Genomic DNA, 18,232 nt, shown 5'->3' on the forward strand with positions numbered 1-18,232 from the left:
AAGCGCCTCCTTCTCCGGGACATGTTTCTAAATCTTATGTAGTTCATTCAATATACTCTATTTCATATTCGGTTCTAGAGAAGCATGATTAGAGCACATTCCCATCACTTCTCAGATCAATGATGTAGGGTCAGGGACCTTGATTCCAGCGATGTCTCACTTTCTTCTTTATGCTGTCATTTTGAAACAATCACACATTTCTCTGCTGTAGCTCCAGCAATGCTGATTCCTGTATAGCCCACCCACATCTCTGATTGGCAGCTTTCTGTTGTACACTGTACATTGACAGAAAGCTGCTAATCGGTGATGGGGCGTGGTTACACAGAACAGTTGACTAGTAGGCACAGGACACCTAGTCCTGCACTGATAACCTCTTGATAAAACTGATTTGTATTAAAACAGCAAAACACAGTAAGTGACATATGATTGGAATCAGGATCTCTGTCCCTACATCATTCTGCTCTGACATTACATAGCAAAACCTGCTGACATATTCCCATATTACCGTATTGGCCACATCATAATTATATATTTGCCTACTATACTCACAATGTCTTGTTTTCTTGCATCACCGGAATACAAATTTGCTAAAAACGTAAAAGAAAGACTACACGTATGTGTCGCCACTTTTTTTCCCCTTTACGTTTGCACTTTTTATTGTTCCTCCAGATCAGAAGTTCAGGTGTTGCGTAGTTGGCTCTCACTACAGATTATTCTGTGATTTTAGCTTTTAGTGTCTTCATATGTGAGATATACGTCAGAAAACTCAGCACCTGAGGAAATATATGGCACAACAAATCACAACAAATAGCTGTTGCCATGACAGCCAAACAAGCATTGTTATTTTTACCTGACAGGGTAGGAAATTGTCTTTCCCAGAAACAGAAACTTGAGTTTGCTTCTTTTAGTCATGGAAGGTCTGTGCATTTTCTCTTTTATACGAGTCACTCATCTTTACCTGGCATATGCATGTAAAAGTACACTTGGGCGCCTTGTGGGAAAAAAAAACTTCTCCCGAGGATTACAGAATTAAAGTTTTGAAATAAGATTTTTTTTTTATATACAGTTTTACACTTTCTGCTTTCTAGAGAGCATGACATGTTGATCATGGTGTCTGATCAGTAGGCAGGGTTACAGAGCAATAGTAGCTGGGCAGACTGAAATATACCATAATTTTGTGAGGGAAAAAATCAATATAGTCTTCTGTCATTCATTTATAACCCTATATGGTTTATAGCGGGATTCCAGTTTCGGAAAACAATCTCTGCTTAGCTCACCTTCCCCGGGTCAAGCACTGAGTCTCCGCTGCTGCTCCCGCTGTATGTGATTATCTGTAGCGCTGATGTCACATCGACAGCTCAGCAGCCATTAGCTGCTCTGCCTGAGATGAGCCAAGACGCTGGGCGTAGTTATTGGCTCCATTCACTATGTAGGACCACCTACAACGCTAAAAGCGTTTCCCTGAATAGTAGGGCAAAAAGCGCTGTCCCTGAGTAATAGAGCTAAGAGCGCCGTCCTTGGGTAGTAGGGCTAAAGGTGCTGTCACACTTAGTGATGCACCAGCGATCCCGACCAGCGATATGACGCGGTCAGGATCACTGGTGCATCGCTAAGTGGGTCGCTAGTGAGCTGCCACACAGGCAGATCTCACCAGCGACATCGCAGGGGTCGGGGGTCGCTACTTACCTCTCAGACGAGGCGATCCTGACGTCCTCCCACCCGCATCCACGCGTCGCTCGTCTCCACAGCAGGAAGCTGACGACGAGAAACGGTCCAGGAGGTTCTCGCGCGATCAGCGATAACCAGCGGGGGAGCGGTCGGAGGTAAGTATCACACATAGCGATATCGCTAGCAATATCGCTATAACGTCACAAAAACCAGTGACGTTATAGCGATATTGCTAGCGATATCGCTTAGTGTGACAGGCCCTTAAGAGAGCTGTTCCTGGGTAGTAGGGCTAAGAGAGCTGTACCTTGGTAGTAAGGCTAAAAGTGCTGTCCCTGAAGAGTTGGGCTAAGAGCGCTGTCCCTGGGTAGGAGAGCTAAGAGCGCTGTCCCTGGGTAGTAGAGCTAAGAGAGCTGTCCTTGGGTCATAGGGCTAATAGCACTATTACTTGGTAGTAGGGCTAAGAGAGCTGTCCCTGGGTAGTAGAGCTAAGAATGCTGTTCCTGGGTAGTAGGGGCTAAGAGATCTGTCAATGGGTAGTAGGGCTAAGAGCGCTGTTCCTGGGTAATAGGGTTAAGAGCGCTGTTCCTGGAATGTAGGGCTAAGTGCGCTGTTTCTGGGTTGTAGGGCTAAGTGCGCTTTTCTGGGTTGTAGGACTAAGTGCGCTGTTCCTGGGTTGTAGAGCTAAGTGCGCTGTTCCTGGGTAGTAGGGCTAAGATATATGTCCCGGGGTAGTAGGGCTAAGAACTCTGTTCTTGGATAGTAGGGCTAAATGCGCTGTTCCTGGCTTGTAGGGCTAAGTGCACTGTTCTTGGGTTGTAGGGCGAAATGCGCTGTTCCTGGGTTGTAGGGCTGAGTTCGCTGTTCCTGGGTTGTAGGGCTGAGTGCGCTGTTCCTGGGTTGTAGGGCTGAGTGCGCTGTTCCTGGGTTGTAGGGCTATGTGCACTGTTCCTGTGTTGTAGGGCTAAGTGCTCTGTTCCTGGGTTGTAGCGCTAACTGCTCTGTTCCTGGGTTGTAGGGCTAAATGCGCTATTCCTGGGTTGCAGGGCTAAGTGCGCTGTCCCTGGGTAGTAGGGCTAAGAGTGCTGTTCCTTAGTAGTAGGGCTAAGCGCGCTGTTCCTGGGTTGTAGGACTATCTGCTCTGTTCCTGGGTAGTAGGGCTAAGAGCGCTGTTCCTTAGTAGTAGGGCTAAGCACGCTTTTCCTGGATTGTAGGGCTAAGTGCGCTGTCCCTGGGTAGTAAGGTTAAGGCTAGTTTCACACTAGCGTTCTCGGGTGCAGCGCAGGGCTGCCGCTTAGCTACGCCCCCGGCCGTGCCCCCTCCGGGAGCTCCTCCTAGGATCGCATGAGGCTGCATGCGATCAGCGTACCCTATACTTAGCGTTGAGTACGCTGACCGTGCGCTGGTATGATTTTGCTGGCGCTACACCCAGCGCACAAAAACGCACTGTGTTGCATTTTTGTGTGCTGGGTGCAGCGCCAGCAAAATCATGCCAGCGCAGGTCAGCGTACCCAACGCTAAGTATAGGGTACGCTGATCGCATGCAGCCTCATGCGATCCTAGGAGGAGCTGACCGGAGGGGGCGCAGCCAGGTGCGGAGCTAAGCAGCAGCCCTGCGCAGCGCCCCGAGAGCGCAAGTGTGAAACTAGCCTAACAGCGCTGTTCCTTAGTAGTAGGGCTAAGGCTGGAGTCACACATAGCGACTTACCAGCGATCCTGACAACGATATCAATGTGTCAGGATGGTGAGTCGCTATGTGATCGCTGATGAGCTGTCGAACAGACATCTTCACCAGCGATCAGCACAGCGACGCCGAGCGCCTGGCGTCGCTGTGCACGTTAGTAACCAGCGCGCTGATGCAGGAAGCTGGTAACTAACGTACACATCGGGTATCTAAGGGACATGCATCAGCGCGCTGGTAACTAACGTACACATCGGGTATCTAAGGGACGCACGTCCCTTGGATACCCGATGTGTACATTAGTTACTAGCAGATCGCTGGTCTCCCGCCTGTCACGCAGCGATGCCTGGTGGACACCGGGAGACCAGCGACCAAAAAAAAGTCCTGGCCTCTCCTGCAGCGATCAGCGATACCGGCAGGGGGGCCGGTTGCTGATCGCTGTCACACACAGCGATCTCGCAAGGTGAGATCGCTGTTGTGTCACAAAAATTGTGACTCAGCAGTGATCTCGCTCGCTATGTGTGACGGGGCCTTAAGAGAGCTGCTTAAGACCTCAGAGTACACGATGGACTGCTTTCTATGCTAAGTACCGTGTCTGCCCTGATTTTTAAAGTTGGAACCACACAAAAGTGCTGGCTGACTGCATTCGTTGCATTCACCTTTTGTACTTTCTGACTGTGTCCACCATTTATGCTGGCTGCCTGCCTTCACTCTTTGTGCTGGCTAACTGCGATCACTGTGTTCACCGTTTTTGCAATCTGACTGCTCACGGTGTGCACTGTTTACGCACAAAGATGGCATCTGCTCTTTGTGTTGGCGCCACCCCTCTATTGGTTGCATCTGCTCAGATTCAAAGATTGCGTCAGCCCCCTGTGCCGGCTCTGCCCCCTTTGCTAAGCACTAGCTGTATTGACATAAAACGCAGCCAGTATTTAATAGCGGGGGTGGCACCAACACAGGGGGTGCTGCCATCATTGATTATTTTGAGCTCCAGCGTACCCTTCAACACAGCTACGACTTGCTATCCACTTTCTCCATACAGAGAGCCGGTCAGAGCACTGTTGAAGTGTGTCCTGACCTCGTATGGAATGACATGGCGGGCCAGATTCGGCCTGTGGGCCTTGAGATTGACACCTTTGACAAAGCATTAGTAATAACACTTTCACACATCTGCTAACCAACAATTCATAGGTCAGGAAAGTGACAAGTGTTTGACCACATTTTGTGAGTGTCATTCATTTTTCTCTTCAGTATTATCTCTTCAATCTTTACCCTTCAGTCATTATCTCCTTTTATCTGTTAGCAGAATACAGACGCTGAAGTCAAAACATGGCAGAATTTTGGCAATTGCTGACAATGTAATAAGTTTATTTCATATTGATTAGAAATATCAAAAATCACCCACCCTTGATAGCGATGGTGATAAAATGTTGGCGTTCATCCCAGCTATAATTTCTGTTGCATTGATGCACAGTAATGCATTCCTCGAAATATAAGACGTGCTACACATCTATGGCCAACACTTATATGGTCCTGTGCTTCTATGGCCAATGCTTCTATGGCCTGCGCTTATATAGTCCTGCGCTTATATGGTCCAGCACTTATATAGTCCTGCGCTTATATGGTCCAGCACTTATATAGTCCTGCACTTATATGGTTCAACCCTTATATGGTCCTGTGCTTCTATGGCCAACGCTTCTATGGCCTGCACTTATATGGTCCAGCACTTATATAGTCCTGCACTTATATGGTCCAACGCTTATATAGTCCAACGCTTATATGGTCCAACGCTTATATGGTCCAGCACTTATATGGTCCAACGCTTATATAGTCCAACGCTTATATAGTCCAACGCTTATATGGTCCAACGCTTATATGGTCCAGCGCTTATATGGTCCAACCCTTATATGGTCCTGTGCTTCTATGGCCAACGCTTCTATGGCCTGCGCTTATATAGTCCTACGCTTATATGGTCTAACCCTTATATGGTCCAACGCTTATATGGTCCAGCACTTCTATGGTCCAACGTTTCAATGGTCCAACACTTATATGGTCCAACGCTTGTATGATCCAACGTGTTTATGATCCAACGCTTTTATGGTGTCTCCTGTTTTTCAGTAAGATAAATAGAGAAAAATCTTCTCTACTCCGTGTCAAAAACCAAATGGCGGCAGATTTGGAGCAGCTTCTCGTTCATCAGGAGGTACATTTTATGCTCTTTCCAGTAGTAGGTTTTTGCCTGTGCTGTCCATTCACACCTCTGTTGAGTACAAATACAATCCCTCATCAAGCAACCGTCATTGTGAAACCGTCTCAACTTTAGATATAGATCGCTTGTGCAATCCCATAGCTGATATTTACAAAACATCTTTAAAAAAGACTTTCTTACTCATGACATCTTTAGCTGATTCCGCTTTTAACTCTTTGGTTACCAGAGACACTAATATCAATATATTATCTCCCTGGGTTGTTGCCTTGTTATACATGTAGTAACTGAAAATAGATTTTGCTGGACTGAATTTCATGTGTTCTCAAATGACAACTAAGCTGAAACGAAAAAGCAAGTGAAGCAGCCTTCAGTAACGTTGCGAAATCTTCCCATCACTGTTTATTATGCTGAAGATAGAGATCAGATAAAACTCTGATTGTAGCGGTAGATATCACCTTTGTCTCATGTGCCTGGTTCCTTGATAAAGCTGGCAGTGGATGCACAGGTCACTTCATGGGCATCATACTATGGACATACGGTCATTAAACACATCTGACAACGTGCAGTACCTGTCTGGAATTTTAGGTTCTTCTTGTGTAGTATGGAGCCTAGGTTTCTTCTGCCCTAGAAATAAGAATACAATAGTCTCCAAATCCAGTGTTCTTCTACACTTCAAGCTTTATAGTGTGAAATTAGTAAACGATTTTTGAAATTATAAAACATAATTTTGACTATATCACTGCTCACAGTAGTTCAGTAAAACAGAAAGATATTAATAACCCCTTTTAAAGAACAATGATGGTACTTCACATACCTGATGTAAAAGGATGCCTATAGTAATTATTTTGCAAAATTTAGTTACTGGTATTTTTTCAGGTTTATATGGTAAATCTTGCTAGAAGTTTGATGTCCTCAATCATTGCAGAAAATACATTGGGGGGTCACTATCACTAGAAATACATTGTTTGTGTTTGTACCGTTGAAGTGTTCAAGTCCGTGTACACTGAAACAGCTTTTAATACCACATACAAATCTAATATGTCCAGGGAGATTTTTATGCTTTGTAGTTTGCCAGCACAATAGGAGCTTGGATCCTCCTTTACCTCACTTTCTATTATTTATTGCCTGCTTTGGACCAAAAGCCTGCCTCTCGGTGATGCCTGCATGGATAACAGGAGAGCAAAGGCAAAACAACAAAGATCCATCGCTACTTTCTGTAATCAGTCTCAAGTCTCAGGATCTTCACTGCTATGAATGGATTTGACAACATGCAGTGGACAGAAGGTTATATGGGATGACCTATGGTGCGCACACTAGAGTGGCTACACAGGATTGAGACAGCATGGCAGGGTGGTCATGCGCTGCATACAAGCCGAGTTAAAGCCGCTTGAATACTCACTGCTCTGCACGCCGAGACTATGTGCGTGGAGGGCAATGAGTATTCATTGCTCTTTAGTAGTGCGCACAGTGTTAGCCGCAGACTTCCTGCAGCTGCCGGCCCAGGGACGTGTCCCTGCTACTAAAGGGAATGAATATTCACTGTATTCCACGCCTATGGGAGTGGAGAGCATTGAATATTTATTCCCTTTAGTAGCAGGGACACATGACCACCCGGCAGCTGCAGGAAGTCTGCGGTTAACACTGTGCTCACTACTAAAGAGCAGTGAATACCCACTGCCCTCCACGCACGTAGTCTCGGTGTGGAGAGCAGTGAGTATTCCTGCAGCTGTCCTTCGGCTTGTAAGCAGTGCTTGACGTCAATGACATTCGCGCTTTACAAGCATAAATTAGCTGCTGGCACCGGAACAAGACGCTGCGAGGAAGGTAAGTGTAATGGTTTGGGTTTTTTTTAATGTTTTTCTGATGGGGCCCTGCATACTAGGATGGGGATGGGGGCCAGTCATACTAGAATAGGGATGAGGGGGCCAATCATGCCAGGATAAGGATGGGACCATACATACAGGGATGTGGTTCAATCATACCAGGATAAGGATGGAGCCATGCATACCAGGACGGGGATGGGGCCAATCCTACCAGGATGCTATTAAACAGAAATGAATATTCACGGACCTCCATGCCCATGGGCGTGGAATGCAGTGAATATTCATTTCTCTCTAGCAGAAGGCACAGGAGTAAGCCGCAGCCCCTGGCTCCTGTCTCCTGTGACCCGCTGCCGCTCCCTCACCTCCCCACCACAGCCAGAGCAGGTACATCCAGACTATAAGATGCACTCCTCATTTTCCTCCACATTTTTGGAGGAAAAAAGTGAGTCTTATAGACGGAAAAATACGGTTATTTAGGTAAATGCTGCTTTAGATATATTTTCATTTTCAGGAATTTCAGGTACAAATTTTGAGTTAATGAAGTACACGTACTGTAAAGGGTTTGTTTGAGACTTTTATATTGATGGTCTATTTTTAGGATCAGTCATCAATATCTGATCAGGGAGGTCCGACACCTGACATACCCGTAAATCACCTGCTTCCAGTGCCGGTGGCATAAAGGCACAGCTCCATCACAGATGATTCGAATAGGGGCCCATTGTGCAGTACCTGGCTGCGGCCACTATTCTGTTGATGGAGCTGTGTTGTGCAGCTCCACAACTCAGCACATTTGGCCGCAGCCAGCTTCGGAACAGCTAATCTGTAGGAGTATCAGTTAGATTAGATATTGATGACCTATCCTAAGGATAGTCCTTCAATACAACATCAATGTAACAGTCCTGGACAAACCATTTAAATCTACCCTCAGGTTCTCCATAAAAGCTTAACATAACTTGTACAGTTAAAGTACCTTGTATCTACTTTTTCAGTTTTTCTGTTGTGGATCTACAGTTAGGTCCATATATATTTGGACAGAGACAACATTTTTCTACTTTTGGTTCTAGACATTACCACAATGAATTTTAAACAAAACAATTCAGATGCAGTTGAAGTTCAGACTTTCAGCTTTCATTTGAGAGTATCCACATTAAAATTGGATGAAGGGTTTAGGAGTTTCAGCTCCTTAACATGTGCCACCCTGTTTTTAAAGGGACCAAAAGTATTTGGACAATTGACTCCAAGGCTATTTCATGGACAGGTGTGGGCCATCCCGTCGTTATGTCATTCTCAAATAAGCAGACAAAAGGCCTGGAGTTGATTTGAGGTGTGGTGCTTGCATTTGGAAGGTTTTGCTGTGAAGGAAACAAGCGGTCAAAGGAGCTCTCCATGCAGGTGAAACAAGCCATCCTTAAGCTGCAAAAACAGAAAAAACTCATCCGAGAAATTGCTACAACATTAGGAGTGGCAAAATCTACAGTTTGGTACATCCTGAGAAAGAAAGAAAGCACTGGTGAACTCATCAATGCAAAAAGACCTGGGCACCCACGGAAGACAACAGTGGTGGATGATCGCAGAATAGTCTCCATGGTGAAGAGAAACCCCTTCACAGCAGCCAACCAAGTGAACAACACTCTCCAGGAGGTAGGCGTATCAATATCCAAATCTACCATAAAGAGAAGACTGCATGAAAGTAAATTCAGAGGGTTCACTGCACGGTGCAAGCCACTCATAAGCATCAAGAATAAAAAGGCTAGACTGGACTTTGCTAAAAAAAAATCTAAAAAAAACCAGCACCGTTCTGGAAGAACATTCTTTGGACAGATGAAACCAAGATCAACCTCTACCAGAATGATGGAAAGAGAAAAGTATGGTGAAGGCGTGGTACAGCTCATGATCCAAAGCATACCACATCATCTGTAAAACACGGCGGAGGCAGTGTGATGGCTTGGGCATGCATGGCTGCCAGTGGCACTGGGCCACTAGTGTTTATTGATGATGTGACACAGGACAGAAGCAGCCGAATTAATTCTGAGGTATTCAGAGCCATACTGTGTGCTCAGATCCAGCCAAATGCAGCCAAACTGATTGGTCGTCATTTCATACTACAGATGGACAATGGCCCAAAACATAAAGACAAAGCAACCCATTTTATTAAAGCAAAGAAGTGGAATATTCTTGAATGGCCAAGTCAGTCACCTGATCTCAACCCAATTGAGCATGCATTTCACTTGTTAAAGACTAAACTTCAGACTGAAAGGCCCACAAACAAACTGAAAACCACCGCAGTGAAGGCCTGGCAGAGCATCAAAAAGGAGGAAACACAGCGTCTGGTGATGTCCATGAGTTTAAGACTTCAGTCCGTCATTGCCAACAAGGGTTTTCAACCAAGTACTAGAAATGAACATTTTATTTACAATTATTTAATCTGTCCTATTACTTTTGGTCCCTTTAAAAACACGGTGGCACATGTTAGGGAGCTGAAACCCCTAAACCCTTCATCCAATTTTAATGTGGATATCCTCAAATGAAAGCTGAAAGTCTGAACTTCAACTGCATCTGGATTGTTTTGTTTAAAATTCATTATGGTAATGTCTAGAGCCAAAATTAGAAAAATGTTGTCTCTGTCCAAATATACGTATATGGACCTAACTGTCCTAATATATATGTATGTGAACACATTGGAAGAGCACAGTTGCACTAAAGCTGGCAAGATCCGGCTTCAGAGTAATGCTACAGTTCTATAGCAAAGAGCTTGCAAGTGTTGCCCATCTTGCATAAAAATACTGTCCGCCGCTGATAGACTATGGCCAATAGACTAGGCAGGGGGCAGTACATACGGATGCTTCTCACAAAATTAGAATATGATCAAAAAGTTAATTTATTTCAGTTCTTCAATACAAAATGTAAAACTCATGTATGAGTCATTACAGAGTGATCTATTTCAAGTGTTTATTTCTGTCAATGTTGATGATTATGGCTTACAGCCAGTGAAAACCCAAAAGTCATTTATCTCAGTAAATTGGAATACTTTATAACAGCTTGAAAAATCTGAAAATGTATGTTCAGTAAATACACTCAATACTTGGTTGGGGGTCCTTTTGCATCAATTTCTGCATCAATAATGCGTGGCATGGAGGCGATCAGCCTGTGGCACTGCTGAGGTGTTATGGAAGCCCAGGTTGCATTGATAGCAGCCTTCAGCTCGTCTGCATTGTTGGGTCTGGTGCCTCTCATCTTCCTCTTGACAATAACCCATAGATTCTCTATGGGGTTAAGGTCAGGCGAGTTTGCTGGCCAATTAAGCACAGTGATACTTTTGTTTTTAAAACATGTATTGGTACTTTTGGCAGTGTGGACAGATGCCTAGTCCTGCTCGAGAATGAAATTTCTATCTCCAAAAAGCTTGTCGGCAGAGGGAAGCATGAAGTGCTCTAAAATTTCCTGGTAGACGGCTGCGCTGACTTTGGTCTTGAATAAAACACAGTGGACCTACGCCAGCAGATGACATGGCTGCCCAAACCATCACTGATTCTGGACACTACACACTAGACCTCAGACAGCGTGGATTGTGTGCCTCTCCACTCTTCCTCCAGACTCTGGGACCTTGATTTCCAAATTAAATGCAAAATTTACTTTCTTTGTGTAGTGTGTCAATGACTGCCTTCTGGACATCTGTCAAGTCAGCAGTCTTCCCCATGATTGTGTAAACTACTGAAACAGACTAAGGGACCTTTTTAGACTCTTAGGAAGCCTTTGCAGGTGTTTGTTACGGAGATAATGACTTTTGGGTTTTCATTGGCTGTAAGCCATAATCATCATTAACAGAAATAAACATTTGAAATAGATCACTCTGTTTGTAATTACTCTATATACAGTATATTTCAGACTATGAGACGCACCAGATCATAAAACGCACCCCAAATTTTCAGAAGGAAAATGGAGAAAAAATTAATGCGTCAAATGGAGGTCCATCTTACAATCCTAAATTCAGCTTACCCTGGGGGAATCAGCAGCGCTGGTGGAGCGGAGTCATAGGGGTTGTTTGGTGGTCCGTAATGATATGACCCAGGCTGGTGCGACAGGTTTGGCAGTGCTCGGTGGTGCGGGGACTCCACCGACATTTTTGGAAAGCCCGGAGCCCCCACACATCCATTGCTGCGATGCGGTGGTCTCTGGGAAATCTCGTCCAAAGGCTGGTGCTGCAGGTACGGTGGTGCGGGAGCTCCGGCAACATTTTGTGAAAGCTCGTAGCCCCCGCACTTCCATTGCCTCGATGCTGTGGCCTCAGGGTAAATGGCGCATGCGTAGATTGAGATCTCGGCAACAAGATCTCGTGGGACGAGATCTCGTTGCCGAGATCTCAATCTGCACACGCTTCCTCCACCGGCCAGTTTCCAGGAGGCCACAGCATTGAGGCAGTGGAAGTGCGGGGGCTCCGGGCTTTCATAAAATGTCGCCAGAGCCCCCGCACCACTGGGCACTGCCGAACCTGCCACACCGGGATGGCAGTGAGATCACCCTGCAGCGTCGGACCACAGGAAGAATCGCCTGACTCCTGCTGCCACCTCGCTAATTGTAAGTACGATATATTCTAACTATAAGACGCACCCCCGTTTTCCCGGAAATTTGAGGGGGTGCGTCTTATAGTCTGAAAAATTCGGTAATATATGAGTTTCACTTGTAGTATTGAATAACTGAAATAAATTAACTTTTTGATGATATTATAATTTTGTGAGAAGCACCTGTAGTATAAAATATCTTTAATTAATTAGGATTTATAATAGAAATTAAATTGCAAATCTATTTACCTTTACACTTTGCACTTTTAACTTTTAAATGCAGAACCCTTTAAAGAGGTAATGATATACTGAGTCTAAAGTTACAAAACCTGTGTAAAACTGGGATAAGATATTGGAATACTGAAATATGCATTTTGATCGAATTTACCTTCTGAAATGGCCCATCCAGGAATTGACAAAATTGTGTGCCCCTTTAATTTTAAGCATCAAGAATGCTTTTGGCTGTGATCACTTTAAAAATTGAAAAAGTTACCGCGTCAGAAGTTGACGTTCTGTTATCACTGACTTCATGAAATATGGCGTTATTGAATTAATAACATTTTCTTCTTTTACATGTAAACAAGTGCTACTAAATCTTTTCTGATCACCGCCCAATGAAAATATTTTATGAACATGAGATCCTCTGAACATATTTGTCATTTATTTAATTTATTACAGCCCCAGAGCTGTTATTTTGTTTTAGTTCATTCTTTTCATCACCTGAACATTATAGTTATGCGAACCTTTATTACAAAATGTGCAGATAGGAGGCAAAAAGTAAGGTTGTGCAAGAGTCCGAAATTGTACTGTATGTGTGGCCAGCTTCTTCTACAGCTGACTCTTTAGTATGTAGACATTGAAAAGCAACCTTAAAGGCCCCCTTTAACATTAGCCTAATGTCGTCCGATCCCCGCCGATATCAAAGTATTCTACAGGCAATCTAATTTGTATGGGGGCCCGCGACAAATCCTCATCAAGGATCATGTGGCTTGGGCATGTCCGATTTCTTAATGATAGACATATCTGGGGAGGCTTTCTCATAGAGGAGATAAGCATGCCTGCCTGGAAGAGCGCCTCTGTGGTTGGGAGAGCCGGTCGAGGTAACCGTCTGACAAATGATCGGCCGAAATATTATTTAGTCGACAGCCATTTAATGTGTATGGCTGACTAAAATCTGAACTCACTCAAGATAACTGACACATAAAGGATGACCACCTTCTATCCTGTGAACATATATATGTTAATGTTTCTGTTTCACTTTAGAACCGGAGAACATGAAGGCAGACAGTAGTCTTAGTAGGGAAGACTTTTTCCCCTCTCCTTTTAGCTTAAAATGGCTGCTGCCAGGCACCAGTAGCTATTCAACTATTTTACTGGAAATAGACATAGAAAGGCTGTGTGCCCATGTTGCGTTTTTTCCGCAGCGGAAACGCTTAAAAATCGCATTCCCATGCAATCCTATGGGATTCCGCAGTTGCTGTGCCCATGCTGTGGATTTTACCGCTGTGGAATCGCATAACGGTAAAATCCGCAGCATGTCCATTATTTCTGCTGAATCACGGTGATTCCGCCACCATAGGATTGCATTGAAACGCTCACTTTACACATGTGGCTATGCCCACCATGCATAAAGTGAGCGCTTCATGTGTGGATGGTACCCAGGGTCTGGAGGAGAGGAGACCATGCCCTGAGTACCATATTCCTGTAAAAAATAGAATTAAAATAAAAAATAGTGATATACTTACCCTCTGTCGGCCCCCGGAGTCCTCCCGCCTCTCAGCCACGCTGCCGACATCTTCCGTTCCCAGGGATGCATTACGCGAATCACCTGAGATGATGTAGCGGTCTCGCGAGCGTGACGTCACAAAGGTCCTTCGCGCAAAGCATCCCTGGGAACAGAACGGACCGGGAGCACCACTATGGACATCGGGGGCCATCAGAAGGTGAGAATAGCCATATTTTTTTTTTTTTTTTTTTTTTTACATTCTATCTTTTACTATTGATGCCGCATAGGCAGCATCAATAGTAAAATTTGGTCACACTTGTCAAACACTATGCTTGACAAGTGTGACCAACGTGTCAATCACTTTTCCAAGCGATGCTTCAAATCACTTGGAAAGCGCTAGCATTCTGCAAGCTAAAAACGCTTGCAAAGCATTTCTGTTATGCGGGAAAACGCATGCGAATTCCGCATGCGCTTTACCAGCGGCAGGGAGTTGCGGACATGCTGTGGACATTTCCGCAGCATTTCTGCAACGTGGGCACTTAGCCAAAGTGTCCCAAGCAATAGCCTGTGTCAAAAATGTGTGATAGGTTAACTTATCTATCATCTATTCATGGGATGTATCTGGAACGGCCGCTCACAAGTCAGAGAACAGGTGGCCACTCATACACAACTCTCTCTATTGATTTGTATGGTAATTCCGAAAATTGGCGAACACACTGCTGGACCCTCGTCTATCAGATTTTGATGGCCTATAGACATGCCATATATATTGGAGATTGAAATACAAGAACTGAATGCAAAAACTATTTTGGATATCATTAGAAATATGCTGAGAAATTAATAAAAGATCGGCATAATTTTAAATATATTTACAAGCACCAAGCATTTCATACACAAGTCCATGATTTGTGGTGTGCTAAAAAAAAAAAAACCACACAAATAGAAAAACCGCTTTTGCAACTTGATTTTCTAGACGGCACGTCATTACTCATTAGGCACGGCTGTCTGTACAATATAGCCAACAGGTAATCTACAAGGGGTTCACCTAGGGACTTGGAGAAAGTGAGCAAAATAATCAGTTATCTTTAATATGCAAAGATGAACCATGGAGAATGTGAAAGTGATAATGGCAGCTAATGGAAGGTGGAAGAAATGATGGTCATTAGATAATTGTGTTTAGGCAGGAATAGAATAGCATTACATTGTCGTGTTAAATATTCTGGAAAATGCTCTTTGTCCAGACAATATGAGTAGGGGAAAAGGAAATCGCTCCTGCCACAAGGGAAGCGAGTCCAGAACAGACTTGGCTTTGGTAAAATGGTGCAATGTGTGTGATGCAGTCAACGGGCTAAAAGTGGAATGGAAATTATTTGTGTGAAAAGACAGATGTCCATGTTATCCGACCAGCAAAAGTCATTTATAGGGTACATTAGTTGTTGTTTCTCTTATTTTATATACAATAAACTAGATAGATAGTATGCATTTATGAAAACTGTTGAAAGGGAACCCGATGGCAGGTTTTTGCTATGTAATCTGAGAACAGCATGAGGTAGAGCCTGTGAGACTGATTTCAGTGATGTGTCACGTATTAGGCCGTGTTCTGTTGTTTCATAACAATGAGTGTTTTATCAGCAGGATATTATCAGTGCCCCACTAAGTTTCCTGTGCCTACTAGACCAATCACGCCCCCAGCAGTGATTAGCAGCTTTCTGTCAATACAATGTACAGAAAGTCTAGTGTGGATGGGTTAAATGTAGTGTTATTCACCTGTTTTGTTTAGCTTAAGAAAAAAGATGTATACGTATCAATACATGTGTGGACAATACAAAGTCTTGCATATGATTTATTCCTTACATAGGACCAGGGAACATTCATTGTATGAGAAGGAAAGTGATTCTGCGGTCTAAATACGAAAGTGTGACTGGCAGAGCAGTTTTTCACTCTGTCTAGTCCAAGGTCACACCACCTATTAGTGGTCTTTAAACCGCGTTTTAAGCCAAAAAGCTGGAGCATAACCTTAGTAAATTTGCCATATTTACTAACCACTCTTAGCAACACCTTCTTTTCAAGACACTTTATAAAAATGTCTTATTAGGGGGGAAAAGTGTGTAAACACTTAATAAATGTGACACATGGCAAGCACTTTCCGAATTTTGCCTCATTTAGTTAGTCATCCCCCACCCATAGTATTAATATGAAGGCTGCAGTGGGCTTTCCACATAAAGCGTCTCCGTACAGTAGAACTCGGAGACCACATTTTCAATACGCGTACATTTACCCCCAAGATATGAGGCGTTCCAGGATCTAGTAAATAAAGTTTAATAGGCAGCAATCAAAGGAAGATAAGAGATAAAAAAGAATATATCTAAGGCACATTGTGCGCTATCTCTGCAGTAATTCTTCCCTCCGGGTGCCTCAGGGGCTGTAAACTAATGTTGTCTGTTATGTGACGGAGACATCTACATATCCATTTATCAGATACTAAAGCTGACCATACAAGTAAAAAGTCTGCTGATTTCTTGTCTCTCCCCTAAAGGCAGATTTCTGGGAAAAGAGATCTTTTGTTTTTGTGGGAAATGACTCTGCTGCCAGATGCCTCTGAATGGTGGTTATTCCTTTCTCTTGGTGAAATTATCATTCTCAGCCAATTGTGCATGTGTATGGTAAAAAAGATTATCCTGTGGCCAGATTCATTCTCAGAATTAATGAAAATTGCATACGGACAAGGCCGCACAACTGTGGTTGGTCATGCTGGTAAGGGAGTCTGAAAAAATTGGGAGTCCGGCTGAACAGGACTGGATTTTCCTTTTTATTTTTCAAAAGAAATTATAGTGCGCACAATAGAAAATTTTCATGGTCGACATGACCCAGTCGACGCGTTTCGACTGCACTTAGCAGTCTTACTCATGACTGGTGAGGCCGGTGTCAGCATAGAGCAACTGGATGAGCCGGAATTAAGTTTTTATAATGGAGTCTGAAGCCTGCTTAATAGACTTTTGCATAATGAATTTGTTTTGTATTGGATTTATTGGGTCTTATTGACTTTTAGTGGTCAGGTTTCCATTTACTTATTATTACGTGGACTGACACAGGTGACCCATCTAGAGCATTAAGAATGTGACTAGAACAGAACCAGGATATCTCTTGGTTGCTTTCATAGTTGGTCATGATAGGTTAATTATATGAGCCTAGATACTAGTTCACAAAGATGGAATATGCTTGACACAAAGGTGGCATAAAGTACAGTAGCCGAACCCCTCTAGTCTTCATACCAGGTACACTGACAGGTCGTTGTTACATTGATTTGGTTGTGGAACCAGTGGTACAACAATTTCTCCGAAGTGTCCCAGGAACCGTTTTTCAACAACACATCAGTCCGCATGTTGATTGTGCTACTCTGTGAGCAGCTTGCGTGGCCCAAACTTGCTACCATGGCATGTATCCATACTTGTCTCTAATCAAGCCAACATTATTGGTCGGCAGTTGCAAAGGTAGCTGCTGGCTGCAGATCTTGATGATTTGTGTGCGCTGTGCATAAAATGCCAAGGAATGTAAACACTTGTGTATGTAAGAGCGTGAGTGGCACTAATACTGAATAACGCAAAATGTTTTGGAAATTTTGTTTCTATTTTTTCATCATTTCTATCCAACCTGTGATGTTCATAATTCCACAACTTTAACTTCTTGCTGTTGCAATTTCAGTGTTATTGTGTGTATGTGAGGAACAGAAATTGGTGCGGAATACGTTAGTGCCTTATTAAGAATTGATATGATCATTGGACGTGCTGCAGACGAGCTTCCAGCTGAAGTATTTACCTACGAGCATCTAAATGAATTTAGTGTAATGAACTGCAAAGAACATTCTTTCTGAGAGCTCAGTACAGATAAGGCATTGGTAAGAAAAAATTATTATGCCACTTTAAAAAGAAAATTAAAAAATTCTGAAACCCTTTTCAGTGGCTTGTTTGGATTAGCGGATGTAAGCGCTCTGCTGGGGCTTTAGCTCCCATTACCTGTGAGGAGTGTCGCCCTCAATAGGTGGTCGGAGGTTGGAAGCCTCTCACCCTATGAAGTCATATAGGCCAGCCTGGCTGAGTATCAGGGAGTTAAACGAAATTTTATAGAGTTGCAGCTGTGTAAACTCTGAAGTCATTCTGCACAGGAGTGCTTCTCGATGTAAACACTGATAAGGATATAATGTATTAGCAAAGCTTTGGGAATCCTCTGTGCTATTATTTCAGAATAAAAGAACGTTTTAAGTACACCAACAAACTTAGCAAGGTAATCTTGTAATGGCAGATGGCATGGTTGTCTGAGTCGGCCTCTTCCTGATACAAGTCCAAGTTACATAGGAAATGTGAGTAAACAGGCTGCATGCGGGGAGGAAAGATGGTAGTAAATGCTTTATTGGTGAGCTTATTAAAGGCTGAACTCTGCTGCTCAAACTTCGCGCAGAACATCAGAAGGTTCAAAAGGAACCCATTAAATTGGCTTTAAACATTTTCCTTAGCAAAACTCCAAATAGGCCAGCTCATCAGCTCAAGGACACTTTTCTTTGTTTTTTGTCAT

The 18,232-nt window shown here is 43.7% G+C and overlaps 1 protein-coding gene across 2 annotated transcripts in view; it reads left to right on the top strand.

Moving 5' to 3' along the window:
- Positions 1-18,232, top strand: part of PIBF1 (progesterone immunomodulatory binding factor 1) — a 278,563-nt gene that overhangs the window by 236,744 nt on the left and 23,587 nt on the right. For both annotated transcript variants that reach the window (XM_073580380.1, XM_073580379.1), the window contains exon 16: positions 5,465-5,549. In XM_073580380.1, coding sequence (XP_073436481.1) covers positions 5,465-5,549 — 85 coding nt within the window. The remainder of the gene's footprint in view (positions 1-5,464; positions 5,550-18,232) is intronic.

The sequence above is a fragment of the Dendrobates tinctorius genome, unplaced genomic scaffold, assembly GCF_039654945.1.
Source record: "Dendrobates tinctorius isolate UK_male_01 unplaced genomic scaffold, ASM3965494v1 ptg000064l, whole genome shotgun sequence".
NCBI classification, from domain to species: Eukaryota; Metazoa; Chordata; class Amphibia; order Anura; family Dendrobatidae; genus Dendrobates; species Dendrobates tinctorius.